Source organism: Tachypleus tridentatus, chromosome 12 (genome assembly GCF_004210375.1).
Source record: "Tachypleus tridentatus isolate NWPU-2018 chromosome 12, ASM421037v1, whole genome shotgun sequence".
NCBI classification, from domain to species: Eukaryota; Metazoa; Arthropoda; class Merostomata; order Xiphosura; family Limulidae; genus Tachypleus; species Tachypleus tridentatus.
In genome coordinates this window covers 5,315,798-5,331,545 of record NC_134836.1, presented here as the reverse complement: position 1 = coordinate 5,331,545, position 15,748 = coordinate 5,315,798, and the positions used below count along the sequence as shown (strand labels likewise).

General features: G+C 30.7%; 1 protein-coding gene across 50 annotated transcripts in view; it reads right to left on the bottom strand.

Annotated features, from left to right (window-relative positions):
- Nucleotides 1-14,411, bottom strand: part of trol (terribly reduced optic lobes) — a 324,267-nt gene extending 309,856 nt beyond the window's left edge. For 42 of the 50 annotated variants that reach the window (XM_076469289.1, XM_076469303.1, XM_076469310.1 and 39 more), the window contains exons 1-5: nucleotides 14,171-14,411; nucleotides 11,872-12,037; nucleotides 9,536-9,696; nucleotides 8,525-8,662; nucleotides 4,124-4,300 (exon numbers count right to left, since the gene is read on the bottom strand). In XM_076469289.1, coding sequence (XP_076325404.1) covers nucleotides 4,124-4,300; nucleotides 8,525-8,662; nucleotides 9,536-9,696; nucleotides 11,872-12,026 — 631 coding nt within the window. In that variant the 5' untranslated portion in view covers nucleotides 12,027-12,037; nucleotides 14,171-14,411. The remainder of the gene's footprint in view (nucleotides 1-4,123; nucleotides 4,301-8,524; nucleotides 8,663-9,535; nucleotides 9,697-11,871; nucleotides 12,038-14,170) is intronic. The other 8 variants (XM_076469305.1, XM_076469329.1, XM_076469333.1 and 5 more) reach the window with 1 other exon arrangement.
- Between the last annotated feature and the right edge of the window lie 1,337 nt (nucleotides 14,412-15,748).

Genomic DNA, 15,748 nt, shown 5'->3' with positions numbered 1-15,748 from the left:
TCACTTCAGTAACATGCCTGCAAATTTAAATGTTATTCTCTCCCCCCCATAAGGTGTTTTTTGAGTACTTTGATGAGACAAGGTGACTTGTGTAATTTCCTGGTATTTTCTACATACAAGTTTAGTCTCCAAACTAAAATAAAACTAACTCATTACAAGTATTAAAAAAGAGAGACTTGTTATTACAATGTCTGATGAAAATAGGGTTTTAAAACATCATTCAGTTACAAAAACATCCAAATTTAAAATTGTTACTTAATCTAGTAATTTGCATTTTGTCTATGAATAGTTCACCTGCATTATGATTTATGTAAGGTATAAAAATACTATTTTTTGTATCTTAGTTTTCATATTTCAGTTGTATAATCTCTGAAACTTCCTAAATTAATACGAAAAAAGTATAAAAATGGTGTTATTCCTATAGGGTTAAATGTTTTATCATAATAGCACTTCTGTTACACAGTAGCCTTTACAAGCTTTTTTTTTAAATGAAGACCACAACCTCAAGCATTTTTGTTTTACATTATCCATGTTCACGAGCAATAGGCATATCACTCATATGTATTATTACTTTGCCATGCAACTGCAATAACACTGCTCTGTTTGCACTGTCATTAGCAGTGTTTATCACAAACTCAACTGTGTTAAGTACGCTTAAGAATGTAGAATTACTGTTTGCATTCATCACTCCATCTAAAGTGCATTTCCACTTTATTGGGAAGCCAATAATAATGAGGCAATCATGGGAAAATTGGCTTCAATTGTCATTAGTAATATGATGTAAAAACCTAAAGAAACTACAGTCTTCCCATTTGGTAACACAATTGAGGCCAATCTCACATCATTGCTGTTTTAATTGGACCTATGGAGATTTCTTTTATACCCAGAATATGATACAGAAATTCCATTTCTATATATCTACTATCAGTTTCAAAGCTGTCTTTACCTGTTGGAATACTATTAAGGTTCTCAGCTGTAGACCCTAAAATGTTAAAATACTAAAAAGACAAACAAGTTCAAAAATTTCTCCCAAAGTCTTCTTCACTGTAGTTCCATTAACTTCTCATAGGTGGCTGCCATATTACAAAGGTTGAATGTCAAGCTGCAAAACACTACAATCCATCTTTCCTACAGAAAACAGTTTTAGTTTTGTTATCATAGTGTAGTTCAAACTGCCAGTAACCAAATGCCTAGTTGAACAGGCAAAAATCTCTCTTAAGCTCTAACGTGTGTTTATAACAATTCTAATGCTGGAAGAGACAGTGGCAAAAACTACCTTCATTTTGTAAGCAAAGCCCCCTCGATATATTCTTAGCATGACCTCTCAATTCATATTCAATTTTTCACCTTTCATCAGAACAAAGCCAGTGTTGACTAGCCTGAATGGTGAGTTTGCTTAGATTAACTTAAATTTGTTTGTTAAGCACAAAGCTATACAAAGGGTAATCAGGGCTGTATTCACTATAGGTATCAAAACCTATTTGTAGCATTCTAAGATCAACTGCTGAGCCAAGGGGCATTATCTGACAAACCATGAAATTTTCCAGTATTCTGTCACTCCTGTTATTAATCAGGATTCTCTCACAACTGTAATCCAATATATCAAGAGCTACCCAACTCCTAGATATCTGGGCTCACTATAAAACTTTTACTTTTGCTGCAAGTTCTTTGTTGTGCATTTTTAAAATAGGACATGATAGTTTTCTGGAGCTCTAGCAGCAGTCAGTATTCACTATATGCTGCGAGCTCTCATATATGGGTTGAAACAATAAGCTAATCAACCTTGCTGCTCAGCAGGGTATTAGCAGTCTAAAGAAGATGGGCCCAACATCTCAGAGGTAAAGTTGATACTTTATTTTTCCTTTCCTGGATAATGTCCTGGCAGAAATGTTGGCACAGAAAAGCTAGGAAAGCCATGCTCATTCATTGAATACCAGTGTGGTTGCATAGCAAATCTAGAATGTGTGGGGGGTGATCCTCAGATTGGCTTGAACCTATCATTTCTGCTTACTCTTCAATATTGTGTAACAGACAGACTCCAAATATTCCTTGCAAAGCACAGTCACAGAACCAAAATTTTCTTCTTTCTATCCATTATGTGGTATAATCCAGTTAAAACTAAATTTACTTAAAAACAACATGATAGGTCTGCATACTTGATCAAAATATTCATCATAAAATAATGCCAAATCTCTCAATACTTAAGTGAAAAAAAGACTGGATGAAAAAAATGCACAAAATGAAAAACTGATTCAAAATGTTGACACTTGCGTTATTGACGTGGGACATCTGCTTTTATTGTATTTTTTTTCAAACTGTTTACTCTTCAATATTATGTAACAGACTGACTCCAAACCTTCCCTACTCAAAGCAACTGACATTAACCATGCAACTGGTTATTCCCAGATAAACATAGGTAAGGCAGTAACATTCAGGTATTACCTAATTACCACTTACAAGTACTGTTGTCAATATTCTTTTACAATACACAGGACTGTAACAACACCACCAACATGCAGAAAAGGTATCTTCTTAATAACAGAAAAAAATATCAGTTAGAAATATTTTTTTACCATGAGATATGTAGAAATCTGCATATATACATAAACCTTTATCAGAAAAATCTTATACTAATAGCAATATCTGATGCATCTAAGATAAAATTCGGACATTCTCCTTTACCACATCAATGGAACAGATATTGGTTATCAGCACAAAATTACCTACTGGTGACTAAACATAAAGTTAACATGAACAAAGACAATTAAATGGAAATAAACCAAAATCCCTCTTAATTAACTTTTTTAAATCACTTTTCTCTGTCAAACCTATTATGAATCTTCTACACATTTATTCAAACTTAATATTATAACAAACATTTGTTTTTCATTCAAAAAAAAAATTTAATACAAATTTACTTATTTACCTAAATGTAAATGATTACTAGGTTTTACCAATTCTACTTTTCCAATAAAAATCAAATAATTCTGTTGTTGATTATATGCATAGCTTTCTCACATATGTAAAGTTTAGCCTTTGATAACATTATATCACATTTATCTCCAACTTAAGTGCAGTAAATTAAAGTCTGAATACAACTATACCCAAATCTAATATTACATACTGAAGTAAATGAAAATAGACATTGTATAATATACTAAAATGCAATGCTGATGGAGATAATGCTGTCATTGTACTGATCTATTGTTGTAGATAAAACTTTTCTTTTCTAAAAATACTACATTTCCACAAAATACTCTTATTCTCATGAATCGATGCTTATCCAAATTTAGAAAAAGTGTACTAAGTGAACCACATGTTAACTTCAGTTGATTTTGTTACTTGTACATCCAATACAAATATGACCTTTACCTTTCAATCATTGATAGGTTATTTTCCTGAAGTTAGTAGTACTATTACTTGATGGTTTTGGTACCTGTAAAAGTACTTCTCATATTGTGATTTTTGTTCTTATAGTAGCAGTAGCTTTGTTGAAATATTTCTTAAAAATTAATTACTGTTTGGAGATGTAGTGATTAAAATATCAGTAGTCCAACATTCATATACAGATTTCTTTATATTACTCTTTACGGAACAGCATATTATAGGATAAAGAAAAATATGTTTCCATACTAAACAGAATATTAACAATTTTAACTTCTGTTACATACATACTGCCAATGCCACTGTTTTTGTAGCATCAAAAGGATCGGCAGATAAGATAATTTCAAAACTATTCAGATATGCTTCTGCAAAAACTCAAAAGATAAATAGAACAAATGCTTAAAACTGAGAACTTAACTTATAGAAGTCTTAGTTGTACTTAAAAAGAAATGTCCATAAACTTGTGTACATCATATGGTAAATGTTATAGATTTAAACAACTTACAATAATATACATGCTAAAGATCAATTTCAACAGATGTTCCCAGCATATACTTGTATAACACTGACAACATGAATACTTAATACCACAAGTTATTTACTATAAGCCAAAACCTAAAATGCTCTAGATTATTTCAACCCTTTGAAACACCAATTTTATCAAGTTTTAAATTCAACAAAACCAAACATTATTCCATGGAATTACCAATAAAAAAAAATTAAGTTAACCTAAACATACCACAATTATCCTCATCATCACCATGAGGGCAGTCTTGATGACCGTCACACAGACGATCTCTGTCAATGCAAGTACCATCTTGGCAGAAGACTTGATCATCACTGCGACATAATGGAGACTGGGGCAATGTGGGTTTCTTTGATGTTATAATTGCTTGTTGTCTCCCATTCTTTCTGACTGTAAACCACCAGCATTACAGTACCATCAAGTGATAATATCTAGCCACACACTTGAAACAATTCACTTACTGGTGTGAATTATATTTGAATATTCAAATATTCTGTCATCTGCTTGCTAAACACCTATTCTGAAACCTCACTGAGAAGCCACGAACTTAAAAAAACTTTCATACAGGGAGACATGCTCAGTTATTTTCACAAGTTCCACAAACACAAGCATGATTTGAAAAATGGTGATTGACAAGTTAACACCAATTTATAAGCATCGACATACAATGACAATATTGTTTTATTTTGCATAATTAACATAGCTGTTCACAAAGAAATAAAACGTGGAAGATACAGTATCCAGTTTATGCCTTTAATATCCACATGCATTCATATTTATTGAACTATCTAATATGCAATATTAAAGTTCTAAACAAGAATTCTCAAAAACTAAAGATTAGTTGCATAATCTTTTAATCGAACATAAAATTTTTTGAGGTTCTAGAAATTAGACAGGAAAAACAAGATAATTAGGAAGTTCTAATTAACCACAAAGTTTGACCTCTTTGAGATGACAGTTCAAAAACATTGTTGTAAGATACGTTTTTACTATTTTAATTTAGATGTTTGGGTTGATTGGGGGATTTGTTTTCACTATGTCTGGAAATTTCAAAAGATATATGGAAAATAAGTAAACATACTACAGGAAGCAAGCTAGCTAGTAAATCTCCTACTGTTCTTGACTGATCAATTATTGGGTGTTATTCAGCCAGTTACATTTTGTTATAAATATGAGAGATTTTGTGAATAAATTATCGAAATACAAAAGTATTTGCAAGCTTTAAAATTTTTGTAATAACATTTCTCGTGAAGTTACCCATACAAGAAGGATGTTGTTGGGGAGGGGAAAGTTAAAACATTTAACCAATTTACTGTTTTCCAAGTTACTTTTACTGATACAAGCTTTAATCCTACATAATTTTTTTTAACTTCTAATATCCAAATTGATGTTTACTACAGTTAACATTTAAGTTGATATGTTGTTATTATATCATTTCTGAATGCTTCAGTGCTTTATATTAAATATACTGTTGAGTATCAGATCTAAGGCAGTAAATAGAAAAACTCTCTGAATACTATGGACATTCTCCCAGTCCATTAGTACGAAATTAAGGTAGAAATAGGGTGAAAAATAAGTTTAATAACTTACTTGAGCCAGTCAGTAGGATGGCAGTCATACTTTTTACTTCTGAACAACTCATTTACATATTTATGTTGTTCTGATGGTACAGAAGCAAATGTATAAATAATTTCGACAATTCACTTAAACTAATTCCCAAATTCTTGTTTTTGCTCACATCGTGCTAATGATCACAGATATATTAAACACTTGAGAAGGGTGTTACAGCAACTATATCATCATTAATTCATTTCTTACATGTCCTCTGTTTGTATGGTAAGGGAGGTGGCATAACTGTATGCTCAAACATTTAAAAAGTTCTCATGAAAATATAACCTTTATTCCACAATAAACAGTCTACCAGATCACGAACATGGTAAAACTGCAAGTTCAGATATTCTTGTCACTTATGACAGAGATAGCTATATTTGTTATAAGAACTGTGGTTAAAGCATTGTGTAAATGTCTTATATAAATTTTCTCCACTGTATTATGATGAAAATTGCACACACATTTTCATTTATATTAAGTAATGGCATATCTAAACATTTTATGTATAAAAAAATAAAGTATATAAAACAGTTAAATTGTATGTTCTAGTATACTGACCTTTCTCTAATAAAGTATGGTTACTTTATTAGCAACTAATAAATATTAATATATAATAAGTTAACAACTTCTGCAAATTACAGCCATGATATGACATGGAACAAAATTCATAAAATGCTGGAAATGGTTTATAATTAGCTTACAGAAGTCTTTGATTTCTTCATTCTGAATACTTCAGTAAATTTTTGATTACGACTCAAGTTCTTAATAAAAACTCAAATGAATTCCCATTCAGTGATTACTTGTATTTGTAAACAATTTATCCTTATCTAGGTATTAGTCAGTTTCTTGATTGTAATGTCATGCACCTTCTAGTGAATAGTTAACTGACCTGGTATTAAACAAAGAAGGATAAACTTGTACCTCCTACTAAAGATAGAAGAAACTTGTGCTAGGTACTAAAAGAAATTGAGAAACTACCACTACTACTATTCTAAGTAATCTGATAGTTTCTACATTTACTAAGAAATCATATAAAGAGTGTAGTTGGGAGAAACGAAATAGTAATGCTATTTTCTTCAATTTTCTTGAATTACCTTGATAATAAAATGACTTCAGAATGAAAAGCTGTAAGAGCTGTGGCACAAATACACAGTTCACATCTCTAAGAAATGGAACCATGGATTAAAGTCCTTGTTTAAATCTTGTACTTTCACTGACTGTTTATTCTTTAATAATTTTCCCTTAAATCATTCCAATAAAGGATGTTCATCTTTCATAAGCTCTAACCTCTTCATCTAAAATATGGTGAAACTGTACCTAATTTGCACATTAAACCTACTGCAAAACCAACATGATCATATTTGAAATCTAACCACCTCCATATCACAAATAAAGCAAGTTTTAATTTATCATGAAACTTCATATTAATGAACTCTGCACCTCCTCAGAACATAGGAACATTAGTAATTTCACAATTACTTTAAAAGCTGACATCTACTCAGACTTTTTAACTAGCTTTGAATATAAACAATTTCAAACAAAACAAACAAAAAAACACTAGATATAAATTCCTTACAGTCATATTAGTTCAGAAAAAATAAATAAGGTGTCAAATTATTGTGACAACCAGAACTATAAGGTCTATATGATTATACATGATGCCTTTATAAAATGAAATATGGTCTATTAAGAAATGTATGTATTTCATCTACAAAACTACTGAGATAACACTTTGTGGGCACCAAGCCTTTGCATGGTAACATTAAATTAGGAAAGGCATAGCAATGCAATTGCAGAACCCATTCTATGAAAACATGACAAATTATTACATATTCAAGCCAAATGTTCAATTCATGATAAATCCTTTTTTGCAGGAAATACGAAGGACATAACTCACCAGGGAAAGCAAACATGAAATAAAAACAACAAAAAGGACAACCTGTATGTATTTACATTGTTTACTTTATATTTTGTTATATTCAACATACACTATTTCCTACAGGTTTACAAGTTTAGTAATTTTAACTTGTGTCTTTATTGGTCAATAAACACAGACACAATCACTGGTATTTCACACACACATCTGAAAATTCTACAACAGGTATACTAACAAATATCTGAAAGTATCATTAGGCAAGCATGTTAATCCAAAACAGGTCAAAACTGAATATTAATTTTAATGAAGATTCCAAACTGCATATTTATATAATAAAGACATTTTATTATTACCAGGAACAATCACTGAACTAATTCAAAAGAGACATAAATTACATAATCTAATATCAGTCTTTTGTTACTTAACATTTTACTTACTGCAAGATATACTAATTCAAAAGAGACAGAAATTACATAATCTAATATCAGTCTTTTGTTACTTAACCTTTTACTTACTGCAAGATATACTGGTGGGATACAGTTTTTATTGTCAAAGCAAATCATTTTTTGTTATACCTTCATACAATTTTGAGTCTTCACTTTTCATAATTGTTAACTGCTAATTTTATCAGTATTCACTCTACTATAAAAAAACATACAATTCTTTTTTATTTTTACTATTTTATAGAAGCATTACTTCTTAATCTGATGATGAACTAAGTAAGTTGCACTGTTACTTGTATTGTCTTTAAATGAAAGTTTTTAATATCCATATCTGCTACAGACTTACTTGAAGCACATTACCTCACATCACAGAATGTTCAAAGCCACACCCTTCCATTTAAAGAACAAAATAAAATAGTCACTGATTTACAGTAATACCTCTTGGTCTAGAAATAGTTGTTGTGTGTTACTTTTATTATTGTATCTTTTTTATCATTTCTACAAGTCCTGTGAATGAAGAAAAATTGTTTTTGTTTTATCATATTGATTTACTTTGCTTCATCTACGTATATGAAAGAGAGAGAGAGTGTGCATAAATTTAATTCCATATTTTTCATTGATTGTGAATTACATATATTTTATTTAATACAAATGGGAATTTGAAATTTAACTTCTCATACTCACTGCAACCAGTTTCATCTGAGCCATCCTGACAATCTTTGTGATTATCACAGCGTTTACTTGCCTCAAGACATTCTCCAGAATGGCAAGTAAGTTGGTCTGGCCTACACTGACTCTCAGGTGAAACACGATGTGGAGGAACTATAGGTAATGTGACACTGTTAGTGTAAGCTAACATTCAGTGAGAAATTTATTGCTATGTAGCTATTCACTATGAACTATATTTAAAAATAAAAATATGAATTTTAAAGCAAAGTTAATCAAATTAAACACACTACAATAACAATTAGTGGTACATACACTGAATTTTTTTTCAACTGAAGAAACGAAGATTGAGGCTGAACGATAAAATTGGTGATTATGTATACTAGAATATTGTACAGATGAGGTAATACTCATTAAATGATGTGAAAACTTAAATTTGCAACAAGTTAAATCTTTTCTAGACTCAATTTCTGTTCAGAAAAAAATGTATATTAAACTGTTTTATCCAGAATGCAAGCATATAGGAAATAAATTTTGTGAAATAAATATAATAAGTTGTTTACAAAATTAATACAAGAAATTTCAGTGAAAGTAAAGAAAAGTGTAATATGTCACCCATCCTTAAGCTGTAATATACTGGCTTTTTGTACAATACCATGGATCCTCAAGATGGCTGGGATACTATGCAGATGATGATCAAGTTGCAATTTACAACATAAACTGCTATACAACTTACATTTCAGCTGGATTAAGTTGTGAAGTGTTTCATGACTTTTATTTACATCAACATAATAGAAAACACTGTATGAAAGTTTATAACCCCATAATTTATTTCAATACCATACATTATTTTTTTGAGTTAACCTACTTGACTTCTCAATTTCAGAATATATACAGTGACCACAGAGTAACTTACTTAAACATTACTTACCTTCAAGAAATGCACTTACTTCAAAAATACATTTTATACAACAAGCTCCTGAGTGTTCAAGGGTTTTAGCATTCTTATTTTACATTACAGAAACCTACCTCCAAGAGATCGGAATGAGAAACCTTCAGGTGAAGTTGTGAATCTGTCAATGGTGCCACGGTCAATAGCTCTTCTAACAACATTTTTTATTTGCTCTTCATTTCTGTTGTATTGTGATCCAATATCCATCTGGCATTTTACACCTAATTGTTCTGAAGGTCTATAACAAAAATAAAAACAGTTCTGCTTTGTTCCTCCAATGCCAGCTTTATTTCAGCAATCTATTCATACATACAATTAACACTTTAAAATTAATTTTATCTTTCCAAGGATATCCAGCCTATTCAGTGTTAAACTCAACCTGAATTTCAAGGTGCAACAGATGTATAATTGTCAAAAATGAAATTCTAACTGCTATGTTATTAAAGCAAAGTAATTAAGTTACAGAAAATTCCTGATGGTTTGTCTCTGATTTCAAATACATAATTTAGAACAATCATTGTATTTACTTTAATTTCAAATATTTTCCACAAACTTTCACACATCCAATATACTTCTTTTCATTATACTCCTCAGCTAAACATTAACTTAATAGCAAGTTTTGGTTCATAAAAAGGGTTATTGTGAATTTATCTGAATTATTACAGTATAAATGGGTGAATACAGATCTGCAAAATTGTACATTATTTTTGAACCTAGAAGCTTTATGTTTAAACTTCATTGATAAGGATTAATTTTAATTATAATAGATTTATGAATAATAAAATATAAGATTCATATGTACTAGGAGTTTCTTGAGTCACTATCACACAAAATACTGTTAATGTAGTATTAATTTATTTATTTTGTGTTTGTAATTCAGTCATGTCCAGGTTTTTAGGGCTTCTAGAGGGCCTAAGTGATAAATGTATAAATAACAACAACCAGAAGAGTGGAAACACAGTACAAGTTGCAGGAAAAAGAAAAGTAAGAAAATGTAAAATTAGTTATCATAAAAGTGAATGGCCTAACAGTTGACATGTTAGTGAAATTAACAGTTTGAAAAAGGAAATAATTTGCCTCGTGAAAGACTGTTTATACTAACTGAACCCACTCGTGTGCACTTTAGTTCAGGATACAACTGAGGTAACTCGTGATCGCATAAGTGAATTGCATGCACACATGCACACTACTGCAACAAGAACAGAGAAAATAGCTTAACTTGTCAACCGAATTCTAAAGCAACTGAATTGGCTTAAGTGGACTTTTGACAAGAAAAAGATGTCTAAGATACCACCATAAACTTCAAATTCAAAGTGTACAGAATTTTTGTTTGTACGTTAACTTATACATACACACATATAGAGGTACAAAATGATACATAAAGGCTTTATCAGCAATACAGTTTCACAACAGCTTAGAACACCATCACTTATCTACATTAAATGATTTACTGAATTTTGTTCAAAACCACACAAAGGATATATGCTCTAGCTGTTCCTAATTTTGTTGTAACAAACTACAGGAAAAAACAATCACTCTTATAGCACCTCTCATACCCTCAAAATTCACAGCAATTTCCAATCTGCAGTAATTGGAAACAAAATGTGGAATCTCAGATTCACAGGCCAACATACTAAGCATGGGCCACACTCAGTCCCACAGTTTTTAAACCTTGCAACTTAAATACCATAGAAATAACAAAATACACACACATTCTGTACACAATTTCAAATGAATAGAAGTATTGTTATTGGGTCAATAATAAACAGTGATGATGTATGATCAGAAATGTAAGGATAAATTTGGTTAGATAAACTTAATGACAGTTTAGCCCAAGTTGCAACTTTCTATACTGGGGTCTTATCACAAAAGCTATGTACTTTTCTGACTCCAGACTGTACTACATTTTCTATTCCTTTTAAACTAAAATTCACAAAATATTTTTCTCTTCAGTTCCTTGGATTACTCAAACTTAATTTATAATTAATGTTTCCCAGGGTGTATCTCGATCACAAAGATTAGGTATCTTTTTGACCGATTTTCTTGCAGGAATAATACGTTTTTATTAACCCTTTAGATTTTACCTCAGTAGATTACACTGAATATGCAAGTTTCCATACTACAACTTCTAATGTGTATATTCACAAAACTGTTTAAGTTGTCTGTACACAAAGTGTTTCTCCACTGTATGGCTTAACATTACAAAAATCGATAGTAACAATGTGGTTAATCCCAACAATCTTTTTAACATAATGTACTCAACCCTTTGCAAAACTAGAAGATAAAATATTCAACACAGGAAACATTCTTCCTGCTCCTTTCTGGATCTCTGGCTTTCAACACCATCTAAGACTTCATGCAAAAATTTTATTTCTTTGATTTATATAAAAAAAAAACAAGTAAATAAACTTACTTCAGAGAAACTACAGTAACTGCTTGTTCCCCTGGAATGTCTTGATACAATTCTTGTAAAGCCAGTTGAATTTCAACTGCTAAGTTCTTAAACTCAAGGCTATTTCTGTCAGCATACTCATTCTTATAGTCAATGTTGGTAAAAGTAAGCGCCATTCGGAAGTACACTGAAATTATTTTTTATCATCCTGAAGCTTTAACACTGAATTGTTATATCTTATACAAACATTAAGTAAACAATTAAACTTAAACAGGTGGAAGAAAAAAATAAAATGACAATGGATCTAGTGAAACAAAGTTACAATAACAAAAAAGTTATTAAAATTCTAAACATTTAATTGGTTCTCTTGTAAAATGTGAATAAGCAACAGAATTTTTAATAAATGCATCATATTTTATGAACAAAACTTACACTACAGTAGATGTTAAGGTACAGAAAAACAAATAAAATAAAATACAAAAATGTTTTAGTTTCAAACAGACATCTAACATTATGTGAACTGTAAAGAAAATAGAAGAACCTAACAGTAATACAGAAGAAATGCTTTTTTACTATAGGAGGAAAAATATATGCTCCTTAGGTTGGCAGACACTCATAATTAACTTCTAAAAATCACTTAACACAGAACAACATTTCTCATGGTTAAAAAACTACCAATGTAATCCTTATTTTTAAAATACAGGTCAAAGGCAGGCCCCTTTTTTTTTTCAGTTTGACTTACAATAAAAGTTTGTTTAGAAATGCATCTTCAATGGTGACATTTAACAAATAATATTCAGCATATTTGAAGAAATAGTTTTCCCACTTGAACCATATTAATAAATTTTGATAATGTATCAATTTCACAGTACCAATTTTGAGAGCCTTTAGCAAGATGCCTCAATTAATTAAAATTCTTACTAGCTATGATAAATTACAAATATTATCACAAAGAATCAGTATGATTAAAGCCTTTAGTTTCTTTGTACTGAATTCTGAAGATTTAGAAAAAAAGACACTGAAGAGTTTAAGTTATTTTGTGAAAATAAATTCAATGTTTACTTCTCTCAGATATCAATGTGTAGGAACAGCCTTGAAAGAACATGTGATCCACTGTTTTTAGGATACATTACAAAAAGCAGGTGAAGGTAAATAATAGGCCTTTTAACAATAAGATATTAGTGAAATATTGGGATGAAAAGAATATCATGAGGACAGGTTAAGGTCTGCAAAATTATTTTTCTGGAAAAAAGTTAGAGGGCATATAACTTTTAACATTAAGAGAATGAATAGTTCTGATGTGTTTTTTGTAATCAATGGAGAAATTAAAAAATGGTAAGACTAAGAAATATCAATTTAAATTTTGACAGAGTAGGTCATCTTCAGCACTAGGTGAATACAGTACATTAATGGTAGTTTAAAGTTTTAACAAACTTGAATGATAAGGGCCAGCTGAAGTTCATTTTTGAAGTATATATTAGTGGATCAGATACAATAAATAGACCAGCTGGTCCCTTGTTGTCTTTAAAACTTGATTTTTATCCATGTTATTATTTTATTTTTATTTTTAAATGGTCAGCAATGTACACAAACAATATTTTATATAAATTACCCAATATGAAGATTGTTGGTAAACTTAAAATGTATGAAAAACAAAAAGCAACAAAATTATAAACTTGAGATATGAACTTATGGGAAGGGTTCATCTACACTTTTAAGAAGTAGTCTTTATGGAAAAAGTGAAGGAGTTATGAATAATAATTGATTAAAGCTTGGGTTTTAAGTCTTGTTCAAATTTAATGAAAATAACTAACAAAACAAATAAAATGCCCATGAATGTTCAACTGGAAAGAAGAGTGTTGTTTCTTTGTATAAAGCAGTGATGGATCTCCCTTAAGTAAAGAATTAAAAATATTATTTTTGTTTAGCCTGGGTTGGATTGACCTTACTAACTGTGCAGCTTGATAGTGTGACCTAAGCTGGTTGAACAAGGATATTCCTTTGTTTACCCATACATCTGCTCCATAAATAATGTGATCAAGTTATTAGTCTGTTCCAGTTACTTTTAGTGAAACATCTGGTGAAAGTACAGAGCATGTTAACTTTCCTCTCCTTATTTAACCACACTCGCCAATTTTACAGAACCTGTACAAGTATTTCCCTATTGGTTGGATAAAACTAAATTAACTAAGATTATTTTTAGAATGCCCAAGACACTTTAAAGTTCACAAATTTAGAGATAAAAACAATTCACTACTACAAAGTTATTTAAAGTTATTCAATTGTAATATGCAATAATACTGGTAATTTATTATCTCACCAGGTGTATCTCCATCACCACTTCCTATATGCAAGTGTTCACTATCTGAATCTAGCACTTCTCCAGCTCCAGATGGTTGACCTTGGATATCCGAATCTTCATCATCATTATCATACTCAAAAAAACCCAGAAATCGCTTCTCACGTTTCTTAGATTGTACATGAGGTTTATTAAGTGGATCTACTGGATCAGAGGTTTTGATTGTGTTTAAAGTATCTTCAAAAGTGAGGTCATTGTCCAACTAAAAAGAAACATAATTAATGTACCTTGTAAAGTAATTTAACTTTGGTATATTAAAATAAAGTGCCAATTTATGCATTGATTTGCAAATGAAAATAATGTGAAACAAAATGCACTTTATCAAACAAAAAACATCTTACTTTATAAGACAAAGCTGGTGTTATCCACTACACCTGAAGGCAACCCATTGCAACATCAAATTCCGTCTTAGTAAAACAAAACTTAACACCTCAAACAAATTCCCCCTCTACTTATTTAAAGGAAAAACAATTTAATATCTTAATCCATCTTCATATGATAACCTCTCCATCTCAGTTGTTCTAGTAACCTTTCTCTGAACTCTTTCCAACAAAGTAATGTTCATTCTAAGTAAAATACTGAATACCCAAATGGAGCTAACCATTGGCTTTTGCAATTAAATAATTTCTTTAAACTTGTAATGAATTTTTTTTTTATAAATATAATCTAATATCCCATTTACCCTATCCACTACCAATAGCACAGTTATTTTTGTTAATTAATCTTTGAAGCCATCAAAGGAAAGTACTTTTCACCGAATCATTAAAATAATTGTCAAAAGTCCTGAAAAATTTGTTCAATTACTTTATAAACAATTGACAAATTATTCTTCTCTCTTCTATTATTATAATGCAGTCTGCAATAATTTCACTAAAACAAGTGCGACTATACGGTCTTTACTGATCAACATACAAACACAGTCTAGATCTATTTAAATATACCACTCATTATCTGTCTTACTTGCTCAAACTATATTTTGCACGTTTATTTATATAGTTCATTTGAGGCCTAGAACTTTCTATACGCTATAAAATATGTAAAAATACTCTAAAAGGATACGTTCTGGTAAAATGACACTAACAGTAATTGTCATATTACAATTGAACTATACAAAACAAACCTGCGATAACCTACAGCTTCAAACAAATAACTAAATTTAACATTCGCACTACACTTAAAAACAGTGGTAGGTATCTAGCAACTTTAAACCCTGGATTCAATTTTTTATTATTCGTGACATATGACTTTATATATATATATATATTATTCTTACAATAAACCACCCAGTAGGGAAAAAAAAATAATGTATCTCAAGGGGCCTGGCATGGCCTAGCGCGTTAAGGCGTGCGCTTCGTAATCTGAGGGTCGCGGGTTCGCGCCCGAATCGCCTCAAACATGCTCGCCCTCCCAGGCGTGGGGGCGTTATAATGTTACGGTCAATCCCACTATTCGTTGGTAAAAGAGTAGCTCAAGAGTTGGCGGTGGGTGGTGATGACTAGCTGCCTTCCCTCTAGTCTTACACTGCTAAATTAGGGACGG